The sequence below is a fragment of the Coregonus clupeaformis genome, unplaced genomic scaffold, assembly GCF_020615455.1.
Source record: "Coregonus clupeaformis isolate EN_2021a unplaced genomic scaffold, ASM2061545v1 scaf1885, whole genome shotgun sequence".
NCBI classification, from domain to species: domain Eukaryota; kingdom Metazoa; phylum Chordata; class Actinopteri; order Salmoniformes; family Salmonidae; genus Coregonus; species Coregonus clupeaformis.
In genome coordinates, this window is record NW_025535339.1 from 75244 (window position 1) to 102676 (window position 27433).

Consider the following 27433-nt stretch of genomic DNA (forward strand, 5'->3'; position numbering starts at 1 on the left):
ATGTGAACAGCAAACCTGGTTTTAAAAATTAATAATAAATCCAACACCTCACCGCACAACACCTATCCCCCATGTGACCTACTTGTTGTGTATGTACTGCCATGTATGTGTAAATGATAGATGCAAACACACACGCACACTACATGTTCATATTTTTAAATGTATGTAAATTGTAAAGTATTTTTTCAGTAATGTCTTCTTCGTTATTTGTCGGACCCCAGTCAGACTAGCTGTTGCCATTGGGGATCCTAATAAATTACACATTTTAAAAAGTCTGAAAGAATATTAATGTATAAAGAGGGCATAATAGTACTGTGTAGCATCCCTTGCAGCAATGGATTTTTTGTGTAAAATAGGTTACTTTTAATCATGTTGGTTCCACATTTCCACATTTCAAACCACAGTGGTGAGGTTATAATACAGATAGTACAGAGATTATTGTGCATGCATTATATTTCCATATAGTGTAGATGTTGAGACTGATACAACAGAATAAAAGTATTTGGCTCTCAGACGATGTTGAACTCGCAGACAGACACCTTCTCAGCACGACAGCTCTCATCGAACCACTTTCCATTGGCAGTGGTGGAAAGAATGGCACAGTTGTGGGTACGTCCACCGTCTGGTTGGTAATGTCAGTCTCCCAGTTCTTAAAGCGCAGGTTGGTGCCCGCCTGGTCGAGCCATTCCCCCTCAGTCACCATGTCATTGATGCCCAGCCAAATGTGTTCCTCTGGGCCGATGCTCCGGCGGACGTAGTTGACGAGTTGATCGTTGTCATCCCCTGTCAGAGGGGTGCTGATTGTGCCCCCTTTAGCAATGCAATCATCGTAGGCTGTGTGGTAGTTCTTCTTAGCGGCATCGGCCAGGAAACACTTGCCAATAATCTTGATGCCTTTCAGGCAAACTGGAAGAAAATGTATATCAAAGTCTAATTATTTGTACAGCTCAATATCCACAACATCATCACAGAAAACTTTGGGTAAAAATACAAGATAATGGCAGAGACTGTAGCTCTCAGATCCGTTCATATGTATTGGACTGCCATACAGTGCCTTCAGAAAGTATTCACACCCTTTGACATTTTTACAGCCTAAATAAAAAAAATATTAAATAGAGATTTTTTTCGCTGGCCTACACACAATACCCCATAATGCGAAAGTGGAAATATGTTTTTCGAAATTTTTACAAATTAATAAAAAATGAAAAGCTGAAATGTCTTGAGTCAATAAGTATTCAACCCCTTTGTTATGGCAAGCCTAAATAAGTTCAGGAGTATAGAATGGCTTAACAAGTCACATAATAAGTTGCATGGACTCACTCTGTGTGCAATAATAGTGTTTAGCATTATTTTTGAATGACTACCTCATCTCTGTACCCCACACATATAATTATCTGTAAGGTCCCTCAGTTGAGCAGTGAATTTCAAACACAGATTCAACCACAAAGACCAAGGAGGTTTTCCAATGCCTCACAAAGAAGGGCACCTATTGATAGATGGGTCAAAAATGCATGTGCCATTAAACCCCTACAACTCATCCAGAATGCCGCAGCCCGTCTGGTGTTCAACCTTCCCAAGTTCTCTCACGTCACCCCCCTCCTCCGCACACTCCACTGGCTTCCAGTTGAAGCTCGCATCCGTTACAAGACCATGGTGCTTGCCTTTGGAGCAGCGAGGGGAACGGCACCTCTGTACCTTCGGGCTCTGATCAGTCCCTACACCCAAACGAGGGCATTGCGTTCATCCACCTCTGGCCTGCTGGCTCCCCTTCCTCTGCGGAAGCATAGTTCCCGCTCAGCCCAGTCAAAACTGTTCGCTGCTCTGGCACCCCAATGGTGGAACAAGCTCCCTCACGACGCCAGGACAGCGGAGTCACTCACCACCTTCCGGAGACATTTGAAACCCCACCTCTTTAAGGAATACCTGGGATAGGATAAAGTAATCCTTCTACCCCCCCCACACACAGCGGAGTCGCTCACCACCTTCCGGAGACATTTGAAACCCCACCTCTTTAAGGAATACCTGGGATAGGATAAAGTAATCCTTCTACCCCCCCCCCCCCCCCACAGCGGAGTCACTCACCACCTTCCGGAGACATTTGAAACCCCACCTCTTTAAGGAATACCTGGGATAGGATAAAGTAATCCTTCTACCCCCCCCCCCACACACACAGCGGAGTCGCTCACCACCTTCCGGTGACATTTGAAACCCCACCTCTTTAAGGAATACCTGGGATAGGATAAAGTAATCCTTCTACCCCCCCATGAGGCCAATGGTGACTTTAAAACAGTTACAGAGTTGAATGGCTGTGACAGGAGAAAACTGAGGATGAATCAACAACATTGTAGTTACTCCACAATACTAACCTAAATGACAGAGTGAAAAGAATGAAGCCTGTACAGAATAACAAATATTCCAAAACATGCATCCTGTTTGCAACAAGGCACTAAAGTAATTCTGCAAAACATTTGGCAAAGCAATTAACTTTTTGTCAAGAATACAAAGTGTTATGTTTGGGGCAAATCCAATACAACACAAACTGAGTACAACTCTCCATATTTTCAAGCATAGTGGTGGCTGCATCATGTTATGGGTATGCTTGTCATCGTTAAGGACTGGGAAGTTTTCCAGGATAAAAAATAAATGGAATGGAGCTAAGCACAGGCAAATTCCTAGAGGAAAACCTGGTTCAGTCTGCTTTCCACCAGACACTGGGAGATGGATTCAAATCTACACTGGAGTTGCTTACCAAGAAGACAGTGAATATACCTGAGTGGCCAAGTTACAGTTTTGACTTAAATCTACTTGAAAATCTATGGAAAGACTTGAAAATGGTTGTCTAGCAATGACCAACAACCAATTTGACAGAGCTTGAAGAATTTTGAAAATAATAATGGGCAAATATTTTACAATCCAGGTGTGGAAATCTCTTAGAGACTTACCCAGAAAGACTCAGCTGTAATCACTACCAAAGGTGCTTCTACAAAGTATTGACACATGGGTGTGAATACTTATGTAAATGAGATATTTCTGTAATTCATTTTCAATACATTTGCAAACATTTCTAAAAACATGTTTTTATTTTGTCATTATGGGTACTGTATGTAGATTGGTGAGATTTTTTAAAAATATTTGATACATTTTGAATTCAGGCTGTAACACAACAAAATGTGGAATAAGTCAAGGAGTATGAATCATTTCTGAAGGCGCTGTATATCCATTGTTTAGGTGGAATGGAATATTTGTATACTGTATATTTGACTGTGATATGTGGTTGTCTCACCAAGCTGTCTTAATGTGAATGCACTTACTTTAAGTCGCTCAGGATAAGCGCATCTGCTAAATGTTTTACATACAGATCTCATATTACTGTATTTAATTATTTATTTTATATATAAAGTAACAGTGAAAAGTTTGGACACAACTACTCATTCAAGGGTTTTTCTTAATTTTTACTATTTTCTACATTGTAGAATAATAGGGAAGACATCAAAACTATGAAATAACACATATGGAATCATGTAGTAACCAAAAAAGTGTTAAACAAATCAAAATATATTTGAGATTCTTCAAAGTAGCCACCCTTTGCCTTGATGACAGCTTTGCACACTCTTGGCATTCTCTCAAACAGCTTCACCTGGAATGCTTTTCCAACAGTCTTGAAGGAGTTCCCACATATGCTGAGCACTTGTTGGCTGCTTTTCCTTCACTCTGCGGTCCAACTCATCCCAAATCATCTCAATTGGGTTGAGGTCGGGTGATTGTGGAGGCCAGGTCATCTGATGCAGCACTCCATCACTCTCCTTCTTGGTCAAATAGCCCTTACACAGCCTGGAGGTGTGTTGGGTCATTGTCCTGTTGAAAAATAAATAATAGTCCCACAAAGCACAAACCAGATGGGATGGCGTATCGCTACAGAATGCTGTGGTAGCCATGCTGGTTAAGTGTGCCTTGAATTCTAAATAAATCACAGACAGTGTCACCAGTAAAGCACCACCACACCATCACATCTCCTCCTCCATGCTTCACGGTGGGAACCACACATGCAGAGGTCATCCGTTCACCTACTCTGCATCTCACAAAGACACGGCGGTTGGAACCAAAAATCTCAAATTTGGACTCATCAGACCAAAGGACAGATTTCCACCGGTCTAATGTCCATTGCTTGTGTTTCTTGGCCCAAGCAAGTCTCTTCTTCATATTGGTGTCCTTTAGTAGTGGTTTCTTTGTAGCAAATCGACCATGAAGACCTGATTCACGCAATCTTCTCTGAACAATTGATGTTGAGATGTGTCTGTTACTTGAACTCCGTGAAGCAATTATTTGGGCTCCAATTTCTGAGGCTGGTAACTCTAATGAACTTATCCTCTGCAGCAGAGGTAACTCTGGGTCTTCCTTTCCTTCATGTCTTAAAGTAATGATGGACTGTCGTTTCTCTTTGCTTATTTCAGCTGTTTTTGCCATAATATGGACTTTGTCTTTTACCAAATAGGGCTATCTTCTGTATACCAACCCTACCATGTCACAACACAACTGATTGGCTCAATAAATAAATAAATTCCACAAATTAACTTTTAACAAGGCACACCTGTTAATTCTTTTTTTATTTTTTTTCTGGGGGTAGATCAGCTTAATATTGCAGATTGATTGTAACTTCTATCAATGTAATTGTCTGCATCACTTCCAATCCCCCATGTTTTTTATATATATACTCCCCTTTATTACTTTTCAACCCCGCCATCCTTTCCCTACTTGGGGTAAATTAGTGAACAACAATGCCCAGGCCTCTACTTCCAGCCTATACTTACTATCTACACCTTATGGACACAGACAATTTTATAATAATTATATTTTATTTGTTTTTGCTCCTGAACTTCTTCTACTCTCAACCTCTCCGATCATTTTCATGATGTCCATCCGGTTTGCTTCTATATGCCATATCTTTCTAACTGTGCTCTTTCCCAAAAGCTCCCAACATACAACCTATGTACTTATTTTGGACACAGTATGCTTACATTATTAGTTATCTTGTTATTATTTGTTGTTATTTGTTATTAGTCCCATCCTTCAACTCCATTCAATACCTCCCATCTATCTCATAACACCATCCATATAGGATTTCTATTTGCCATATATATTTCAACCGTACTGTGATGTTTTACAAAAGTTCTGAACCTTTCTATTCTCATTGCTTCTACAGATTGTGAATTAAAAATAAACATTTTTGCTAAAAGTATTATTATATTATTGATCGATTGACTATGACTTTTCAGATCACCCAGTAATGCTATCTACAAGGTTAGCTCCAGGTAAATATTGCAATCCTTTAGCCATTCCTGGACCTGTGTCCAAAAACAAATGGACAGAACCAAAACAAATGATCTAATGATTCTGTCTCTTCACAGCAAAATCTGCAGAGCTGGGAAGATTGTATCCCCCATATAAATAACATTCTATTGGTAGCAAGAATTTTATATAATAATTTAATTTGAAAGATTCAAAAAAATTTTATCCGGTGTCGTTTTGCATGTCAGTTCATAAACACTATGCCATGGGATCGGTACGTCAAAAATCTCTTCCCAACTATTTTGCAATCTATATTGGACGGCTGTCAATCCTTTGGTCCTTAAGTGAAACTGATATACTTTTTTATTTATCACAGTTTTCCATAACCAATTATGTTCTTTAATGCAAGGCCGACAGACAAGTTCCTTACTTTCTCCCCCTTCCACTTTCCTCTTCCACTTTTGCGGTAAGGCTGCAATTATTTGGTTGTAGTTTTGGGTAGAGCAGACATTTCCATATGTTTTTGTTAGCTGCATGTGCGACATAACTCCACCAGTCCTACCGATGACATCATTTACGAAGATTATACCTTTTTTAAACATTCTGTCAAAAAATAAAGGTTTTTTGTCAATTAGTATATTTGAATTTAACCACAATATTTGTTGCATTATTTGTTCTGTCGTTTCTGGAAGATTAAATTGAAATTGCAACCAACTTTCTATGGCTTGTTTTAGAAATAGTGATATTTGGGAGATGATTTCCTTTTCAAATAACTGAAAATGAGTTGTTGTAATCTGAATAAAGGGAAAAAGGCCATTCTTGAACATTGGGTGGGACAATCTTACTAATTTGCTTGAGAACCAGTTCGGATTTAAGTATAACTTTTGTATGACTGAAGCTTTTAGTGATAGGTCTAATGCTTTAATATTTAATAATTTCTGTCCTCCGAATTCATATTCATTATATAAATAGGCCCTTTTAATTTTGTCTGGCTTGCCATTCCAAATAAAATTGAATATTTTTTTCTCATATAATTTTAAAAAACTGTTCGCTAGGCGTAGGCAAGACCATAAGCAAATAGGTAAACTGGGATAATACTAAAGCGTAAATCAGGGTGATTTTTCCACAAATTGACAGGTATTTACTTTCCATGGTAGTAAGATCTTATCTATTTTTGCTAACTTTCTATAAAAATGTATTGAAGTGAGATCATTTATTTCCTTTGGGATATGTATTCCGAGTATATCCACATCACCATCAGACCATTTTATTGGTAAACTACATGGTAATGTAAATTTTAATTTTTTTCACACCTGTTAATTGTAATATCTTCCAGGTGACTACCTCATGAAGCTGGTTGAGATAATGCCAAGAGTATGCAAAGCTGTCATCAAGGCAAAGGGTGGCTACTTTGAAGAATCTCAAATATAAAATATATTTGGATTTGTTTATCACTTTTTTGGTTACTAAATGATTCCATATGTGTTATTTCATAGTTTTGATGTCTTCACTATTATTCTACAATGTAGAAAATAGTTTAAATAAAGAAAAACCCTTGAATGAGTAGGAGTGTCCAAACTTTTGACTGATATATATATATATTTATACACTACATGACCAAAAGTATGTGGACACCTACTCGTCGAACATCTCATTCCAAAATCATGGGCATTAATATGGAGTTGGTCCCGCTTTGCTGCTATAACATCCTCCACTTTCTGGGAAGGCTTTCCACTAGATGTTGGAACATTGCTGCGGGGACTTGCTTCCATTCAGCCACAAGAGCATTAGTGAAGTTGAGCACTGATGTTGGGTGATTAGGCCTGGCTCGCAGTTGGCGTTCCAATTCATCCCAAAGGTGTTCGAAGGGGTTGAGGTCAGGGCTCTGTGCAGGCCATTCAAGTTCTTCCATACTGATCTCGACAAACCATTGCAGTATGGAGCTCACTTTGTGCATGGGGGCATTGTCATGCTGAAACAGGAAAGGGCCTTCCCCAAACTATTGCCACAAAGTTGGAAGCACAGAATCGTCTAGAATGTCATTGTATGCTGTAGTGTTATTTCCCTTCACTGGATCTAAGGGGCCTAGCCCGAACCATGAAAAACAGCCCCAGACCATTATTCCTCCACCACCAAACTTTACAGTTGGCACTATGCATTGGGGTAGGTAGCGTTCTCCTGGCATCTGCCAAACCCAGGTTTGTCCGTCGGACTGCCAGATGGGATTCATCACTCCAGGGAAAGCGTTTCCACTGCTCCAGAGTCCAATGGCGGCGAGCTTTACACCACTCCATCCATCGCTTGGCATTGCGCATGGTGATCTTAGGCTCATGTGCGGCTGCTCAGCCATGGAAACCCATTTTATTAAGCTCCTGACGAACAGTTCTTGTGCTGATGTTGCTTCCAGTGGCAGTTTGGAACTCGGTAGTGAGTGTTGCAACTGAGGACAGACAATTTTTACGCGATACGTGCTTCAGCACTTGTGTGGCCTACAACTTCGCGGCTGAGCCGTTGTTGCTCCTAGACGTTTCCACTTCACAACAACAGCACTTACAGTTGACCAGGGCCACTCTAACAGGGAAGAAATCGTATGAACTGACTTGTTGGAAAGGTGGCATCCTATGACGGTGCCACGTTGAAAGTCACTGAGCTCTTCAGTGAGGCCATTCTACATGGCTGTGTGCTTGATTTTATACACCTGTCAGCAACGGGTGTGGCTGAAATAGCCAAATCCACTAATTTGAAAGGGTGTCCACATACTTTTGCATATATAGTGTAGCTGTCACAAATGTATAATTTGTACATTTATTTATAAAAAATGAAGTTATTTGTTACATTTGACTGTGTAAAACCTAGAAGTACTAGTTATTGCACTGTGTGAGGCGGATATATAGCATTTTGCAAAACAAACATGACTATTTGTCTCTCTGAAATGAAACTATGAAGTGATAGATTTTAAACAAATACATGTCTGTCATTAAACAACCCCATGCCATGATTAGATAGTGAAAAGCACACCAATCTATTTTAATTTCTTTAAACAATCAAAGTTAATTTACCAACATGTCTGAAAATTGATATATATAATTTGGGTATGAAACTCTTCATATGCTTTTTGCAGATGAGGCCTCTATTTAACATGAGATATTCTGTCATGACATCTCCATTCATATGCTCCATTTCACAATAGTGAATGAGTTTCTCAGTTTACCATGATGAGAATTTGATCATCTCAGATATCAAATATCAGTTTCCTATCTTGAAATGTAACTCCATTTGGATATAATATGAAGCAGTGATATTATCTCTAGACATGATATTGGGTTACTACATGATTCCATATGTGTTATTTCATAGTTTTGATTTCTTCACCATTATTATACAATGTAGAAAATAGTAAAACAATTAAGAAAAACCCTTGAATGAGTAGGTGTACTAAAACTTTAGACCGGTAGTGTATGTTGTTCCTCTTACCAATGTTTTATTCTCCTAGTTGGAGTTGGAAAAATGAGTTAACTGTCAATGTTTTGTGTTCAATATAACACTAGCTTTATGATTTCCCCATGTTCCAATGAGGATTAGAGTAAAGTGGCAACACCGTCATTCAGGCAAACCCTTCAATGCATTGAAAGAGCATGGCTGTCTGTTACAATATTAAAAGTACTGGCCAGGGGTACTGGCTAAATGTAAGGTTGAGTTTGCATAACTAAATAAGTCTGTCTATGTTGTTCTATATCATTGTCATTGACGAATAGCTGGAGTATGCTGTATGAGCAAGGAGAAAAAAAGAGAGTTGACTCAGTAATGAAACAAAAACCGATTAAATTGGGTTTACCATTGACTTTATAAATGTATTTGAAATAAAATATTTACAAAATAAATTAATAGTGTAGCAGATAAGTAGCTCAGTATAATAACATTTGGTTAAAAATAAGTCATTTACAATGTACAAAAAATTCTGGCAAATACAAAGGCATGTTCATTTCTTGTGTGTAGAAATACAGCCTTTACAGACTGGCCAGGTCTGGACTGCATGGTGCCTCTGATTCAGGGCTTCAGTGAGTCATTATTTACTCAAATGCATAGCTAGTAGTCACATCAGTGCTTTGTAATGAATTACAGTTCTGTTCACATTACCTTTGCACTTCCTTCTAAGTATGACAACAATGGTACTACTACAGTATTTAGCTATGACAAAAATATATATGTGCAGTGCTTTTAGGGAGGCCAAATGGTGGACTGAGTTGTGTAGAATAATGTCAGTATTTAGTTCAAGGTTGATTTTATTAATGAAATGTATTTAAGCACTTTTAAACAAATCTAAAATGTTTCATATCCCTGATATTACAATTGCTGTGGAGTGTAGCTCAGTCATTTCTGAGACATTCAGATTAGGTTAATCAAATTAAGACACAACCCAAAAGGCTGTTAAAATCAGCCACATACAGTAGATGCTACACTATAATTTATGAGTATCTTTCTTATGACTTTGAGTACTGTATTTTACACTGCACTTAAAGTAAAAACTATTTAAAAAAATACACAAGGTTTGTGAAATCACCATGCTCAACACAGAGAAAATAAAACTGAATGAGGTAAAAAAAAAAAAAAAACATTATGGGTGTTACACAAAAAGGAGCAACTTGAGGTAAAATCCCATGCATCATAAAGAATAAATTAAGTGTGCTTATGTTTTTTTGTTTTTTTTTCCACAGTGAGAGAGTCCTCTCCATTTTGTTTGTTGACATTGAAACCAGATCCCTCACCTCGTTTCCAAATTGTCAGTTATCGTCCTTCCAGTCTATGTTGGGCAAAGCACTGTGGAAAAAACATATAAATGAGTATGGCTGAGACTAGGTGTGAATGCCAGTTAGGCTACTACGGGAAAACACAAAAGTAAGAAATGGAAAAACTTGGGTGGAGAAAAAGGAATGAAATAGTGAAACAGGAGAAATAAAATAACCAAGTACCTGTATCTAGGTTTGATCAGGAAAACAGTCTCAAGGAATCCAAACACACTTGAAACAGCAACGACAACAATACACAATATGCCAATACAGCCATTTAGTATTCAGTGAGCCCAGAAAGAGAAATAGGTTCCAATGGTTGTAAGAGTAGTGCTTCCCAGGGAGCGTTTCAGGAGAACCCGTAAGGTCCATTTGGGATCACTTAAGGATGTGAAGGGTTACGCAAAGCAAGGTCGTGGGTCAGGGATAACTTTGTGACACCAACGGGAGCAGCAATGGGGTCTACCATACCCGCTACCATACCCTAAACAGCAGCAGTGTGACAGTGAGGGTGGGTGGCGGGCCGGGCAGTGACAGGACACAAGGGCAGGGTACGGTTACAATACACTAAAGCTCAGTGGCCACTAGGTGTGCTCTCCCGCAGTGAGTGAACTACACCACACAGTGCACAGTGTCTGTTGTGAATGTCTGTCACAAACCTCTCTGTCCATGGCTCTCACACCAGAGCTAGCAAGTACAATGCAGCGAGACATTGAACAGAAAATGAAGAATGGAGAGAAACATTTTTTAAGAAAGGAATTAAGGAAAAAGGAGATCACGTAACTGTAAATTGCCCTGTACCATACACACAAAAGAAAAGGCACAACAACTTAAACAGTAGAAAAGCCTAACTTAAAATAGCTTTATGTGAAAATCAGGAGTTATCAATAATCGTTATGTTCTTGAATTCTACAAAAATGCAGAGACAACAGTATGCCAACAACACATAACTCACAGTAATATAGCCTACTAATGTTAAAATGTACATAGGGAGAGGCTGAGTGTATTCACCTTTGAGAATATAGTCTGTCAGAAGACTGGGCACCTTGTCACTGTCGTCTCTCATAGCTTGCAGGACTGCAACAGAAACACAAACCAATCAGAAACATTGATTTACTCCAGGAATTTATTTGACCAGGGTACGTCAACCATCTGTAACACTAGATAAACAACTGTACCCTGTACTTCAAGTAGCACAAATGTTTTTATTTATTTAAGATTCGTGTGATGGGTGGGGGATAAATGCTCTGCACCTGACAGCCACTTACTTTGGGTAAGGATCTGAAGATCTTCCACCGATGGAGGACCTCCTTTCTTCTCATAAGGGATGACTGTGGTCAGATACTAAGAGAGACCATGGGGTAGAAACGACAGAGAAGAAGAGAGAGAATAAGCCTAGTGACAGTGTAAACACCCCTTGTACACTTTTCACATTTTTCTGCCTTAAAATTCAATCTAAAAGGTGTTACATATTATATTGTTTTCCTACTGATCTACACAACCTATCCCACATTTTCAAAATGAAAGAATAATTATGGAACATTTCCCCCAAATTAATTCAAATTAAAAAAACAAGTCTTGATTGCATATGTCTTCACACCCCAGAGTTAATACTTAGTGGAACCACCATTGGCAGGCATTACAGCTGTGAATCATTTTGAAGATCCTACCAACTTCACACAACTTTTCCTCTCACAGCTGTAATGGCTGCCAAAAGTGCTGCCACCAAGTATTACCTCTGGGGTGTGAAGACATACGCAAATCTTAGTTTTTTGTTCTAATTAATTAAGAACATTTTCTATAATTTTCTTTTACATTGAAATTGTGGAGTAGGTTGTGTAGATTGGTCGGGAAAAAATCTAATTGAATCCCTTTTTACATTTAATTTTAAGGCAGACATTTATGAAAAACTGTGCAAGGGGTGTGAAGACTTTCACTAGGCTAAATACGATTGTTAAATTGCTGCTCCATGAGAGTAGAAGTGGGCAACCATTGTAGAAAGGCAATTAACTTAGTGATGTTTGTTAAGATTCCTTCTTAAATACTGTCTCACCTCGAGGTGAGACAGCGAGTAATTCATATTCAGTTTATGGAAATGTAACGCTGGGTGGATCAGCATTTTTAGGTGGGACTTGCAAAGCAAAAGACCCAACTTTAAATCTTTGTCATATTTCAGACTTTTTTGTATTATTATTTAGCAAGCTACTCCTCTTACACTATTCAAGCTAGAAACGCTGTTGAAACATTACAACGTTTAGACTGGTCAGGACCAGTGTGCTTACATACTTTTTTAAATATATTTTATACTTTTTAAGTTATACATTTTTTTGTCCTTCTTTTTGTCCTCCATCCACTTTCATGGCATTTCCTCAACATTCTAAAGGCCGCACTGTGACATCATTATTTCCAACATTCCATTCACTGTAAATGCAACAAGGCAAAGCACTGGAAAACGACCTCGCCTGGTTCTTTTTATGGGGAAAAGTCCTCAATAAAACTGATATTAGGCTAAATGTGGTAGGTACACATCAACTATGACAGACAGAAGGAGAAAAAATAAAATCCAGAAAATCACATTGTAGGATTTTTAATGAATTTATTTGCAAATTATGGTGGAAAATAAGTATTTGGTCAATAACAAAAGTTTCTCAATACTTTGTTATATACCCTTTCTTGGCAATGACACAGGTCAAACGTTTTCTGTAAGTCTTCACAAGGTTTTTACACACTGTTGCTGGTATTTTGGCCCATTCCTCCATGCAGATCTCCTCTAGAGCAGTGATGTTTTGGGGCTGTCGCTGGGCAACACAGACTTTCAACTCCCTCCAAAGATTTTCTATGGGGTTGAGATCTGGAGATTGGCTAGGCCACTCCAGGACCTTGAAATGCTTCTTATGAAGCCACTCCTTCGTTGCCCGGGCAGTGTGTTTGGGATCATTGTCATGCTGAAAGACCCAGCCACGTTTCATCTTCAATGCCCTTGCTGATGGAAGGAGGTTTTCACTCAAAATCTCACGATACATGGCCCCATTCATTATTTCCTTTACACCAGGGATGTCAAACTCATTTTAGCTCAGGGGCCACATGGAGGAAAATCTATTCCCAAGTGGGCCGGACCGGAAAAATCATGGTATATATAACTTAAAAACAACAACTTCAGATTGTTTTCTTTGTTTTAATACAATCAACATACAACATAAAGCTGGAGCCTGAGGACAGTGTTTCCAAAATAGTACAAGCACAACATCACTATTAATCATAAAACACGTCAAGTTTATTTGAAAATTCTAAAAAAAAAAAGAACACACAAACACACAATGCCTCAGTGATTAACAGAACTGTTTCACAGATCAGAGAACTATATCAGGGTGTCATTTCTCAGGCAGAAATGTAGATAAAAATAATGAAATCCTGTTCCCCAAACAAGTGCAAGAACCACAGAGTCAAGAATAGGTTAAATATACAAATAAAATAAAATCAATTAAAAACAATAGCACATCAACATAAAAACATATAAACATAAAGCTGGAGCCTGAGGACAGTGTCCAAAAGCACAACATCACTATTAATCATAAAACACCTCAAGTTATTTGAAAGTTCTGAGGACAAAGAACACACAAACACACAATGCCTCAGTGATTCACAGAAGTATATCACAGATCACAGAACTATATCAGGGTGTCTCATGCAGCACTTTAAGTGGGGTTGCATAGTTTATTTGACTCCTGATACCTGGCATCTTTTAGTTTTCACCAGCGCATCAATATCAGGCGTCACATCCTGAGTGGCAGCCAACTTCAGGATGTGATTCAAGTGCTTGTGCGTGAGCCTTGAGCGCAGCTTTTTTATTTATTTATGCTCATTACAGAGAAAACTTGCTCACAAAGATATGTGGTTCCAAACATGCACAACAGTTTTGCAGCGAGGGCTGTCAAGTTGGGGTAACCTGGCAAGAGATTCTGATAAAATGTGTCCAAGCCAGCTGCGGCAAATTTGCCCTTCAAATCCGAGTCACACTGCAAGTCTATTATTTCAAGTTGGATGCTGACGGGCAGATCAGAGGGATTCACGGTGAATGACGAGCAAAAAACGTTGAAGTCTTTCTCCAGTTCACCAAAAATCTGAAAGCGTTGCTCAAACTCCCGTAACAGTCCCGTTATTTTATCTTTGAACCGCTTCATGTCTGCCACATGTTGGGTCGCGCACACATTTTTCAGACAGGGGAAGTGAGCTGCATCACCACCGGCAAGTTGGTGATGCAGCTTGAAAGAACGTATGCTGTCATAATACTGCGTGACAACTTTGTTGCGCCCTTGCAGCTGTTTGTTCAAGTTATTCAGGTGCTCTGTAACATCCACCATAAATGCAAGGTCCTGCATCCATTCTGCGGAATGAAATTCTAACACTGGTTTGCCCTTTTCTTCCATGAACTGTTCAATTTATTCTCTTAAATCAAAGAAACGCCTCAGCACAGCACCTCGGCTTAACCATCTTACCTCAGTGTGGTATGGCAGGCCATAGATGTGGTCTTTCTCTCTGAGAAGGCTGTCAAACTGACGGTGATTCAGGCTTCTGGATCGGATGAAATTAACAGTTTGGATGACCACCTTCATGACGTTATCCATCTTTAATGACTTGCAACACAAAGCCTCCTGGTGCAAAATACAGTGAAAAGTCAAAAAATCACGTCCTCCATTTGCAGATTGCACTTTCTCTCTGAACTTTGTCACAACGCCTGCTTTTTCCCGATCATTGAGGGCGCACCATCTGTAGCCAGGCTGACAGCGCGGGACCAGTCCACTCCGACCCTGTCCAGCGCGCCGACGAGTGCGGTAAAAATATCAGCTGCTGTCGTTGTATCTGTCATCGGCACCAACTCCACGAACTCCTCGGTGACGGTCAATGTGTCATCAACTCCGCGGATGAAAATGGCCAGTTGTGCAACATCTGTAATGTCCGTGCTTTCATCAATTGCAACCGAAAACGCAATAAATGACTTTACTTTTTGCTTCAACTGGCTGTCCAAATCCACTGAAAGATCGGAAATCCTGTCTGCAACTGTGTTTCTTGTCAGGCTGATATTTGCAAAAGCCTGCCGCTTTTCAGGGCACACAATCTCCGTTGCCTTCATCATGCATGTTTTTCCAAATTCACCCTCACTAAATGGTTTTGAAGCCACTGCGATTTCATTAGCAATGAGGTAGCTAGCTTTCACTGCAGCGTCACTGATGTCTCGGCTGTGAGTAAACACAGACTGCTGTTTCTTCAGACCCGCCAACAGTTCATTCACCTTCTCTCTTCTCCGCTGTCCTTGAAAGTTGTCATATTTGTCGGCATGAAGACTCACATAGTGGCGACGAAGGTTATATTCTTTCAGCACTGCAACATGCTGTGAAAACACCAAACATACAGCTTTCCCATTCAATTCCGTGAATAAATAGGAGGATGACCATTTTTCTTGGAACACTCTGCACTCTGCGTCCACTTTTCTCTTTTTTGACAGAGACATATTGGGGCAATGAGGGTGCCAAAGCACATAATGTTAAAAGTAGAAGCCGTAATAAATATCGCGGGCAAAACAAAGTAGCTCATTGGCTGCACGTGCTTGACCTACTTGCTCTGCCCCGGTATAAACAGTTTGCTTGCTTAACACAATTGCTATTGCACCATCCAGTGGACGCAATTGGAACAGCAGTTTATTTTATTGAAAAATTGCAGCGCATTTTTATACTTTACGAAATCATCTCGCGGGCCGGATTAAACCCGTTTGCGGGCCTGATCCGGCCCGCGGGCCGGACGTTTGACACCCCTGCTTTACACGGATCAGTCGTCCTGGTCCCTTTGCAGAAAAACAGCCCCAAAGCATGATGTTTCCACCCCCATGCTTCACAGTAGGTTTGGTGTTCTTTGGATGCAACTCAGCATTCTTTGTCCTCCAAACACGACGAGTTGAGTTTTTACCAAAAAGTAATATTTTGGTTTCATCTGACCATATGACATTCTCCCAATCCTCTTCTGGATCATCCAAATGCACTCTAGCAAACTTCAGACGGGCCTGGACATGTACTGGCTTAAGCAGGGGGACACGTCTGGCACTGCAGGATTTGAGTCCCTGGCGGCGTAGTGTGTTACTGATGGTAGGCTTTGTTACTTTGGTCCCAGCTCTCTGCAGGTCATTCACTAGGTCCCCCGTGTGGTTCTGGGATTTTTGCTCACCGTTCTTGTGATCATTTTGACCCCACAGGGTGAGATCTTGCGTGGAGCCCCAGATCGAGGGAGATTATCAGTGGTCTTGTATGTCTTCCATTTCCTAATAATTGCTCCCACAGTTGATTTCTTCAAACCAAGCTGCTTACCTATTGCAGATTCAGTCTTCCCAGCCTGGTGCAGGTCTACAATTTTGTTTCTGGTGTCCTTTGACAGCTCTTTGGTCTTGGCCATAGTGGAGTTTGGAGTGTGACTGTTTGAGGTTGTGGACAGGTGTCTTTTATACTGATAACAAGTTCAAACAGGTGCCATTAATACAGGTAACGAGTGGAGGACAGAGGAGCCTCTTAAAGAAGAAGTTACAGGTCTGTGAGAGCCAGAAATCTTGCTTGTTTGTAGGTGACCAAATACTTATTTTCCACCAAAATGTGCAAATAAATTCATTAAAAATCCTACAATGTGATTTTCTGGATTTTTTCTCTCTCATTTTGTCTGTCATAGTTGACGTGTACCTATGATGAAAATTACAGGCCTCTCTCATCTTTTTAAGTGGGAGAACTTGCACAATTGGTGGCTGACTAAATACTTTTTTCCCCCACTGTATATGCCATTGTAGGCTACCATTTGATACAATAAATATATTGAAATGACAATATCACTGGAGTCATTGCAAATCAATTTGTGCCACTTGTGTAGCCTACCTGGAGCTGGCAAATCAATTTAATAAATAGCCTATAACTTCAGTTTATTGTTGTTGTAGCCTTGTGTTATTATGAACAGTAGTCAGATTAGGCTACAGGTAAAACAAATTCAAAAACATTAACACTGGCTGGTGTTGACAAGCATATTCAGTTCATATACATATTAATAATATTTAATTCAGTGATTGAAATTATGACCCCATCCTCAGTAGCCTATTCCAGCAGGCTATTGGGGAAACAAGCACTTCTTATTGCGAAATCACCTCGCTATTCATGTTGAATAAATTAGTCTGTTAATTTGAACTAAGCAAGCTGCTAAATCGTTCAGTTTACATCTAGCCTACATCTAGCCTAGGATACTGTAGACTATCTGAAATTAGATTTAGGACTATCAGGGGATATAGGCTACCTGCCATTATCTAAGCAAAATTTTATTAGTTTTTGTAGCCAATGCCTATTGAAATGACAAGTCAATGATGGGTTGTAGTCTAAACATCTGGCACATAATAACAGCACAATTGCCAGAAAAGAGCCTAACATTAGTTTTTTTATGTTCATTCAAGTGTTTCTTGCTCAGAGATTTCGAGATCCTCTGTCCAACTTTCATCACTCAAACTCTAATGTCGGATTTATCTATAGTTATGCACATGTGCAAAGGGGATTTATTTACAATTATAAACCTGGTTCGAGCCCTGAATGCTGATTGGCTGAAAGCCGTGGTATATCAGACCATATATCACGGGTATGACAAAACATTACTTTTTACAAAACCATACATACTTTAAAACAAGCTAGCAAACACACCACATTTACTTCAGGAAATGTACTTTTAGCCTAAATAGTTTATTTTTAGCTAGAACTACAGCTAGCTATCAGTAGGTCTACATACAAATCTATTCTACATACAGTGTAGGGCTGTCCCCGACTAAAACAAATCTTAGTTGACCAAGAGTCATCTGATTGGTATGTGTATTTTTCCACATCCTATGTTTGAATAAAATCAACTATATGTTGCTACTGAGTTTGTCTGATGCTTAAGCACTGCGATTAAAAATGAAGACACACAAATTACTAAAGAGGGAGCCAGAGATCAATATAGCCTAACCAGAAGAAAAACACCTGTTCCCGACCCTCCTCCTCCCGCTGCCCGCTGCTGCTGGCCTTCGCAGATTCTGCCTCTGTTGTTACACTCCTGAAGTTGCCGGTAATAGGCTACACCAGCAGTCGGCAACCTTTTCCATTTGGAGTGTCAAGTTATCATAACATTTTTACTGATCTGCATGCCAGTTATGATTTTCATATGCACAATTTCGTGGAACAGTTTAATTTCATTTATAATAAAGTCTTCATATCTCAAAATCAATGTTATGTGGTTAATCAAAATTATATCTAAATGAAAATGATACAAATCTAAAAGTAACTTCTATTACCATTGCCAATATGTAAAAATAGCCTACATAAAGCCAACAAATAAAAACATTGCAGCCTGCAGATAGAAAATATCCTGATAAAAATAAATATGCTTTAAATCACATTGGCTATGCAAGGAACTTGAAACATTGTGTCAGCTATTGTATTAACTTGGTCTGGCCTGAAGCTCCTGCTAGCAAACATGCAACATTGTATAAAATATTCTGGGCCCTCAGAGTTTCCAGCTCTGGTGAGCTCTAGACAGACAGACACAGCTGTAGGCTATTTTGCGTAAGGGATAAGAAGTAATCAGGTAGACCTATGTAATGACGCTTCCACCGGATCAGAACATGACATTTCTTCCCCTTTCATGCTGAGTGGTAATTGAAAGGAAGAGAGCTGGAAAGATTTTTCAAATAGGCTGTGTTGAGGAACAACTGTAATTTTCAATGGATGTAAAAGCAGACTTTGTTTACTCGCTGCTTGAGGCAAAGAAAAAATTACTTTGAGAAATTCCACAGTGATGGTGAGTTAAGACAATCATAAATATTATTAGATCCTCAAATGGGCACAATTATAGGCCTGCATTTGCTTGCAGACCAAGTAGACTAGTCCTACTTCTAAATGCGTAATCACGTGCGTGTCCTTTACTCAAGATTGACAGGAGCGCTCCAAACAAAAGAATGAATAAACTGACAACTCGTAAATGGAATGAAATAAACCAAAACTTTTTTCTCACAAGTGTAGCCTTGGTTGTGCGCTCTGCAAACAACGTCCACACCTTCAATGACAATGATAAGACTGTAATAATAATATATTGAATGCATTAACAGAAATTATCGTGACCAAACAAACATTGTAGATTAGAAATGATGGGAATTAACTGTAAATGTACTACTGGTGATACTGGTGTGCCATCCCTGCGGCCTCCGCAATGGATTAGTCCACTCAGACAGGCGTGAATCAGACAGGTGTCTTGTGTGCCATTATTTCTGCTGACACCCCTTCAAATTAGTGGATTCAGCCATTTCAGCCACACCCGTTGCTGACAAGTGTATAAAATCGAGCACACGGCCATGCAATCTCCATAGACAAACATTGACAGTAGAATGAAGAGCTCAGTGACCTTCAACGTGGCACCGTCATAGGATGCTACCTTTCCAACAAGTCAGTTCGTCAAATTTCTGCCTTGCTAGAGCTGCCCCGGTCAACTGTAAGTGCTGTTATTGTGAAGTGGAAACGTCTAGGAGCAACAACCACTCAGCCGTGAAGTGGTAGGCCACACAAAATCGTCTGTCCTCGGTTACAACACTCACTACCAAGTTCCAAACTGCCTCTGGAAGCAATGTCAGCACAAGAACTGTTCGTCGGCAGCTTCATGAAATGGGTTTCCATGGCCGAGCAGCCTTAAGATCACCATGCGCAATGCCAAGCGTCGGCTGGAGTGGTGTAAAGCTCGCCACCATTGGACTCTGGAGCAGTGGAAACGCATTCTCTGGAGTGATGAATCACGCTTCCCCATCTGGCAGTTCGACAAACTAATCTGAGTTTGACTGATGCCAGGAGAACACTACGTGCCGAATGCATAGTGCCAACTGTAAAGTTTGGTGGAGGAGGAATAATAGTCTGGGGCTGTTTTTCATGGTTTGGGCTAGGCCCCTTAGTTCCAGTGAAGGGAAATCTTAACACTACAGCATACAATGACATTCTAGATGATTCTGTGCTTCCAAATTTGTGGCAACAGTTTGGTGATGGCCCTTTCCTGTTTCAGCATGACGTGCACAAATCGAGGTCCATACAGAAATGGTCAGTCGCGATCGTTTTGGAATAACTTGACTGGCCTGCACAGAGCCCTGACCTCAACTCCATCGAACACCTTTGGGATGAATTGGAATGCCGACTGTGAGCCAGGCCTAACTGCCCAACATCAGTGCCCGACCTCATGAATGCTCTTGTGGCTGAATGGAAGCAAGTCCCCGCAGCAATGTTCCAACATCTAGTGGAAAGTAGGGCTGGGCGATATATTGAATTAATTAGAATGTATGTTTTTGCGCGATATTCCAAATGCCTGTATTGCAGAATCAAGATTTTTTGTATTTTCCGTTTTTATGAGCGTTGTTGTCCGCTTGTTCTCATGTTGTCTTTTTGGTCTTGTCTCGTTCGCTCCTTCTGTGCTGTGCACCTACCCATTTACACCAGAGATCTGTATATAATGACAAGATGCTCATGTCTCCTCCCTAACAATGGGAGTCATTGTTCAAAAGGCGGGAAGGCAGGCGACAAGCTTAGGTTCAAAATAAGCACATAGAAACGCATTGGGCTTATTTTGGACAGATTTTAGCGAGAGTTAAACCTCTCGCTTCGCCTCTTTCTCCCAAGTCCCTCCCCCTACCACTTACAAAAACAAAGAAGAGATCTCTTCTTCTTCTCTGACAAACGGTTTCAACTTGCTATTTGCATTTGAGGTTTGGTTCAACAGAATCGGTCTTATGGACACTGAAACACATGGAGACATTATTTTACTGTAATAGAGGAGAAGTTAACCTTTCGAACCTCCTCAAATTTCAAGCAGAGCAGACACTACTAAAACGGATGTACCAATTCATTCTGGAAAATTAATGCTCAGTTTGTCTCGCGTGCGCATTACGGTACCACGTATCTCTAGCAGCATTTTTGTCAAATAAAGATTGTTATACTAGCTGTTTAGTCTGTGTTTTATAAATGTGCAATAAGCATAAAACAAATGTATAAGGAACTGGCAACTCGTTCTCATTCTGAGAAATAAGATAGGACACTTTATTTCAACATCTGTTCAAAAAGTTGGAGACGGACAGAAGGTTGTGTTTGTAACAATTCAACTGTTTTGCCGTGTTAGCTGAATTCAGAGCTTGTGAAATTATACCTAGATGCAAGTTGGCTAAACTTGAAATATAAATATTAGCTTTCTACTTACTAGCACGTGGGCTTGTGCTTGAGAGATTGTTTATGAGACCGGTGTTCATTTTCTATAATGCCTGCTACATTATTAGTGAATGTGCATTATGCATGGTTCTGGTCAAATTTGTAACAAAAAGGGCATTTTTATAGACAGACCTGAAAGCCAGATCAGTGATTTTTGCAAAAAAAAGCATGTACAACTATTTTCATAAATTAATTACATTATTAGTGGGTCTTATGGTTGTTGAAGGCATATATTCAGCCTAGGTATAATTTCACAAGCTCTGAATTCATTAGATTATTGCTGACTGTTTTAAATGCAGTGTATTTTACCTTTAATTGTACAACAAAGCTTATTTAGAGAAAGCGTTTCAATATTCGAGATATATATTGTGATTCTCTCATAAGTTTGAGAAAATTGAGATATGAGTTTTAGGCCATAACGCCCAGCCCTAGTGGAAAGGCTGTTATAGCAGCAAAGGGGGGACCAACTCCATATTAATGCTCATGATTTTGGAATGAGATGTTCGACGAGCAGATGTCCACATACTTTTGGTCATGTAGTGTATATTTGCCACTGCTCAACAAAAAATAATCTTGGTCGACCAACAGCCTATCGACCAAACAATCGACCAGTCGACTAACTGGGGTCAGCCCTAATACAGTGCTTTCGGAAAGTATTCATACCCCTTGACTTATTCCACATTATACTCATGGGCGGCGCACAATTGGCCCAGCGTCGTCCAGGGTAGGGGAGGGAATGGCCGGCAGGGATGTAGCTCAGTTGATAGAGCATGGCGTTTGCAACGCCAGGGTTGTGGGTTCGATTCCCACGGGGGGCCAGTATAAAAAAAATATGTAATCACTAACTGTAAGTCGCTCTGGATAAGAGCGTCTGCTAAATGACTAAAATGTAAATGTAATTATGTTGTGTTACAGCCTGAATTCAAAATGGATTAAATATATGTTTTTCCTAACCCATCTACACACAATACCCCATAACGACAAAGTGAAAACATGTTTTTGGAAATGTTAGCAATTTAAAAAAAATTAAATACAGAAATATCTAATTTACATAAATAAGTATTCACACCCCTGAGTCAATACATGTTAGAATCCCCTTTGGCAGTGATTACAGCTGTGAGTCTTTCTGGTTAAGTCTCTAAGAGCTTTGCACACCTGGATTGTACAATATTTGCACATTATTCTTTAAAAAATTCTTCAAGCTCTGTCAAGTTGGTTGTTGATCATTGCTAGACAGCCATTGACTTTCAAGCCAATTTAAGTCAAAACTGTAACTAGGCCACTCAGGACATTCAATGTAGTCTTGGTAAGCAACTCCAGCGTAGATTTGGCCTTGTGTTTTAGGTTATTGTCCTGCTGAAAGGTGAATTTGTTTCCCAGTGTTTGTAGGAAAGCACACTGAACCAGATTTTGCCTGTGCTTAGCTCTGTTCCGTTTCTTTTTATCCTAAAAAACTCCCCAGTCCTTGCCGATGACAAGCACACCCATAACATGATGCAGCCACCCCCATGCTTAAAAATTATGTGTTGTGTTGGATTTGCCCCAAACACAACGCTTTGTATTGAGGACATAAAGTTCATTTCTTTGCCACATTTTTTTGCAGTTTTACTTTAGTGCCTTATTGTAAACAGGATGCATGTTTTGGAATATTTGTATTCTGTACAGGCTTCCTTCTTTTCACTCTGTCATTTAGGTTAGTATTGTGGAGTAACTAGTATTGTGTGTAGGCCAGTGACACGAAATCTCAATTTAATCCATTTAAAATTCAGGCTGTAACACAACAAAATATGGAAAAAGTCAAATGTGTGAATACGTTCTGAAGGCACTGTAGTTCTTCAACTACCACAAACTTACTTTTAAAGAGTTGTCATCACTACATATTTCTCTCCCAAAATAATAGCCTACAACTTTCTAATCATTACATCACCATTCACCTCAAATCAAACTTCATTCACACTGAACGTTTTACAAATGTAAATCGTGCATCTAGTTATCTGAAACCCACAGCATGGTTGATTCAGAGTTGCTTTGCTTTCCTAAGAGTGTTGTCCACATGATCCTGTCTTTTATTCCCATCTTCTAACGGAAGATCGCTTTGTTCTATGTCTTTCTTCTTTTAGTTTTCACACGCAACAACTGTAGTTGAGACATTTTTGTGATCTAACTGCCCCACAATCCAAATGAATATGGTTGATATAGTAGTCTATCAAAGTAATCAGACCAATTATTTTACTACATTAAACTTCGACTATATGCAACTACTTTGCTTTAAATAGTAAAGTAAAACTTTTTTAACTTCTACCACTACCACAAAAATACTTTTAATGAGTTAAAGCAAGTCCCACCAATTGTACTTCATGTCCAATTACCATCTAGTTGACCAACAAAAACACACACAGCACCAATGAAGAGGGCAACAGACAGAGAGAAAGAGAGAAATATAGGCACCTGTCTTTCACTTCCACTGCTCCCAAAAGTTTGCCGGAAGCCATTTTGAATGGCAGAGGAGAGCCCCTCCATGCTGAAGCGCTAGAGAGGAAGGAAGTGAAGCAGAGAAATGGGAAGTAAGAGGCACACAAACAGGAAACAAGCAGATGAAGAGAGAAGGAACCATGTGCAAGGTTTAAAAGGTCAATATCCCCAAAACAATAAACCAGTAACTGAGTTTGTAAAAAGAGGGAAGTAATAAGGTATCAAGATAGTAATAAGTGGAGAGATCTGTACAAGCAAGAAATAAGTTGTATAAGGTTTGAATACATTTAAAAGGTTACTAAAACTGTCCACTCTGAATGTAAGCAATGCTATAAAGCAGGGGCATCAGCAGGCATTGTGTGTGTTTGTGTGTGTGTGTATGTGTGTGTGTGTGTGTGTGTGTGTGTGTGTGTGTGTGTGTGTGTGTGTGTGTGTGTGTGTGTGTGTGTGTGTGTGTGCACAGCATGGTGTCACTCACTGATCCTAGTGCTTGTGTTCTCTCTGGTCGGCCCTGCGGGGCCCCGGCACCACTCTTGATTATTTTTTTCTTCTTCAGTAATTCCCTGTGTTCCTTCTGTCTGTTCTGCACATCTATCATGATAGAGATGAAGCTGTTCTTCACCTCTTTTTCAAAGTCCAGCTCGTCCCTTAGGGCCAGGTGTTGAATCAGCTCCTCACTGTAACGTCTGATGGCCATCTCCACCTCCTCTAGCATCTCATTCAGCTCTGCTACACACAGGGTCCTCTCTCCTGCACACACACACACACACACACACACACACACACACACACACACACACACAGAGACAGAAATGTAGCATAACAATGCAAACCCACTTTCAACCTACCACTCCCTCTCCCTCACACCATTTACACACACACACACACCACACACATGCACGCACACACACACACACCTAACTGACAGAGATATACTCACGCTCTTCATAGCTGGGGTTTGTGCTGGAGAGCTGGATGTCCAGAGAGAGCATGGAGAGGTCTGACTGAGATGGGTGGTTCTGCTCTGCCTCCAGGTCAGGAGAGTCCTGCATCATCTCCTCTATCTCCTCAATAACCTACAATACACACGGTAAACACCAAACATTTGGGATCAATTCCATTTCTATTCCTGTCTGTTGCATTGGACATTTCTCCATGTAGTGCAATTCCATTCCTTGGAATGAAATTCTATTCCTGAATTTACTGGACATTTCGATAGAATAGACCCCAACTCTGGTTAACACACAAACACAGGCTCAGTCCACCTGTCATCTGTCTATGTGAAGCACATTCAAGCAACAGGCACAAGCCCCATACCCAGCTCTGCTCCACTGTATTCTCGCGTTGATAAAGTGCAGGTCAGTCTTGGTCTATTCCAGGCAGAGCTGTGGGTTGGTAGGTTGGTAAATTGGTGGGTAGCCCTACCTGTTCTGCGGTGAAGAGGGGTTCGTCGTTGAAGCAGGAGACGATGATGGTGTGCATGTCCATCTGTTCCCTCAGCTCCTCGTCGTCGGACAGTTCCAGTGTTACATCATCCACCCTCTGACAGGTCAGGGGGAGGGGATTTAATCAAAACTAAATCCTGGCACAATGGATTCTGAATTTTAGATTGGGGGCGATAAACAGATTGGACAGGAGAGGGGGAGTGGTAGGGATAGAAGGAGAGAGAGAGAGAGAGAGAGAGAGAGAGAGAGAGGGGGGGGGATGAAAGGAAAGGGACAAAGAAAGAGCCCTCTATGAAGCAAGAACTTGACTCACTGGTTTGTCTTCAAGTTTTAGAGTGGGGAGATGGAGGGAGCGCGTTCGAGACTGTTTCCAGTCCACTGCCATGACATTACCATAATTATCTGCGAGAGCATTCCAGATCCTGTGGAGGAAATGAGATGAGAGACACATACAAGTGAACTCCACCACCTGTAGGACCAAAGCTCATGTACAGAAGTGATAGCTAACTTCTAATAATGGTCAACAGTGGTTATATTTGTCATAATGACAATGCACTGTGCATGTAGCCAAATATTGGTTACTAAGGGACAGATGCCACAAAGGTCACAAACATCTTACAAAAGATTTACCCAGATGATACTGTACATTTTCGATCAAAAACATAAATTGGATGCAGAAAGATGTAATGAGGACTAATCCGCCAGCTGTGCAATGTTTGGACTGTTGATAATGCTACAGCCGCACTGCTTTAAGACAGTATTATGTACAGTGAAAAGGGGAAGGGTGAGACATTAATAACTAATGTATCATTTATAAACAGCATAGCCTAATACTAACTATTTATTAACCACAAACAGATCAGTGGGATCAACTATCTCTACCCAAGACATGAGCCAAATATTTCATATTTTAGGGGAGATAAATGTGAATTGTCCTATTTATTCTGAACTCCAGGGAATGGTTTTTGGGTCAACATTCTAATCTAGAGTTTAGTGGGATGTCTTTGTTAGGCATATTTGGGACACAATGCACTGACATGTTGTCAACTGAGATTATGTGAGTTCTGAGATCTAGCTTGATGGAGCAGTCACATGACCATTGATAACGTTGCTTATTGACAAGTCATCAGCACAACTGACAGTACGTGCATAGCAACAATAATGCATGAAAAAGCATAATTATAAACGTAAACTTCTAGTGAAATTAATGTAGCATTACTGTTAGCCTATAGCAATATTCTCGAATAGGTGTAAATATGATATAAGCCTATCTGATACAATGTGTCCGCAGCTTGCATCAACCATCAATACACGTGACAGCATGTTTGAGTGGAACGCAATTATGCAGAGCGAGACATTGAAATGTGATAGTATGTTGCAAGGGAAGAACGGTCTTGTTACAAACTAACTTCGCATACTCACTCGTCGTTCCTCAATGTTGTATCCTCGGTGCTAATGTTTACATGGGCAATGTTCTCATTTTTGGTGTTGAAATTTCGGAAACACACTGTCAATTTGTCGTCGAAATCGTTCACCAGATCTTCCATGGACTTGAAGCTGCCTATTTCGAAAGAAAAGCTGTTGTTGAGCTCTGGAAGAACCTTCAGATCGCCCGTCACATGCTCGACAACCAAGTTTACTCGGTCCACCCGAGTCCCCTGCTCTGAAACCGGCTCAAATTCCTTAAAATCGTGCCACTCATCATCGAAATGCGCAAGGGGCGCCGCCATGGCTGCCGCACGAAACACCCTATGTGCCTCTGATGAATGATGTATGTGGCGATGGAATGTCAGGACTCAGCATCCTAGGGTGGGAGCTGTGTCTCTGTGGACCGGTCCGAAAACTGCTTTTCGCCACCTCCAAGGTCCTAACCACTTGGTTTTTGCAGAGCAATAAAAACGGGATAGGTGCAAGCAATATAGTAATATAACGACATTCGGGAAGCCTACGCCTTATTGCTTACACCTTTCTGGGATTTACAGATCTGCAATCACTGAACACTAAGGACAAAGGAAATTGGAACCAGGGGTTCCTTATAGGCCGGGCTTCTCTCTCACAAAATGACCCTTTGACACAAAAACCTAACCAAATGTATTCACAAAGATGGAGGCTAAACAAAGTATAATTTGTAGTCCCAAGACCCAAACTATGGAATTTAATGACA

At 40.3% G+C, this 27433-nt stretch overlaps 2 protein-coding genes across 7 annotated transcripts; both read right to left on the minus strand.

Moving 5' to 3' along the window:
* LOC121585307 (tetranectin-like) lies at positions 1-1083 on the minus strand. Its single transcript, XM_041901707.2, is given in 3 exon segments — positions 1-622; positions 625-906; positions 1074-1083. Coding segments are annotated over 3 exon segments (405 nt in total). The 3' UTR covers positions 1-509.
* On the minus strand, positions 820-27114 carry LOC121585900 (fasciculation and elongation protein zeta-2). Of its 6 annotated transcripts, none has more exons than XM_041902212.1 (10): positions 26692-27114; positions 25583-25691; positions 25250-25366; positions 24765-24900; positions 24447-24574; positions 23801-23881; positions 11342-11417; positions 11085-11150; positions 10053-10104; positions 820-906 (listed from the first exon to the last, which is right to left on the minus strand). In XM_041902212.1, the coding sequence occupies exons 1-9, from the start codon at positions 26997-26999 to the stop codon at positions 10088-10090; spliced, it is 1038 nt and encodes a 345-aa protein (XP_041758146.1). In that variant the 5' UTR covers positions 27000-27114; the 3' UTR covers positions 820-906; positions 10053-10087. The 6 variants fall into 6 exon arrangements, with proteins under 6 accessions (XP_041758146.1, XP_041758141.2, XP_041758147.1 ...); XM_041902207.2 differs by having other exon boundaries at positions 24303-24574; positions 26692-27113; XM_041902210.2 differs by lacking the exon at positions 820-906 and adding an exon at positions 10733-10760 and having other exon boundaries at positions 10024-10104; positions 24303-24574.
* Positions 27115-27433: the final 319 nt, after the last annotated feature.

Coding starts and splice junctions, on each gene's coding strand:
- LOC121585900 (XM_041902207.2), bottom strand. CDS start 26,999: ATGGCGGCGCCCCTTGCGCATTTCGATGATGAGTGGCACGATTTTAAG. Junction 11,418..23,800: donor GCAGTGGAAGTGAAAGACAG/GTGCCTATATTT, acceptor GGTCTCTCTTAG/TATCTGACCACAGTCATCCC. Junction 11,151..11,341: donor TCTTCAGATCCTTACCCAAA/GTAAGTGGCTGT, acceptor TTTCTGTTGCAG/TCCTGCAAGCTATGAGAGAC.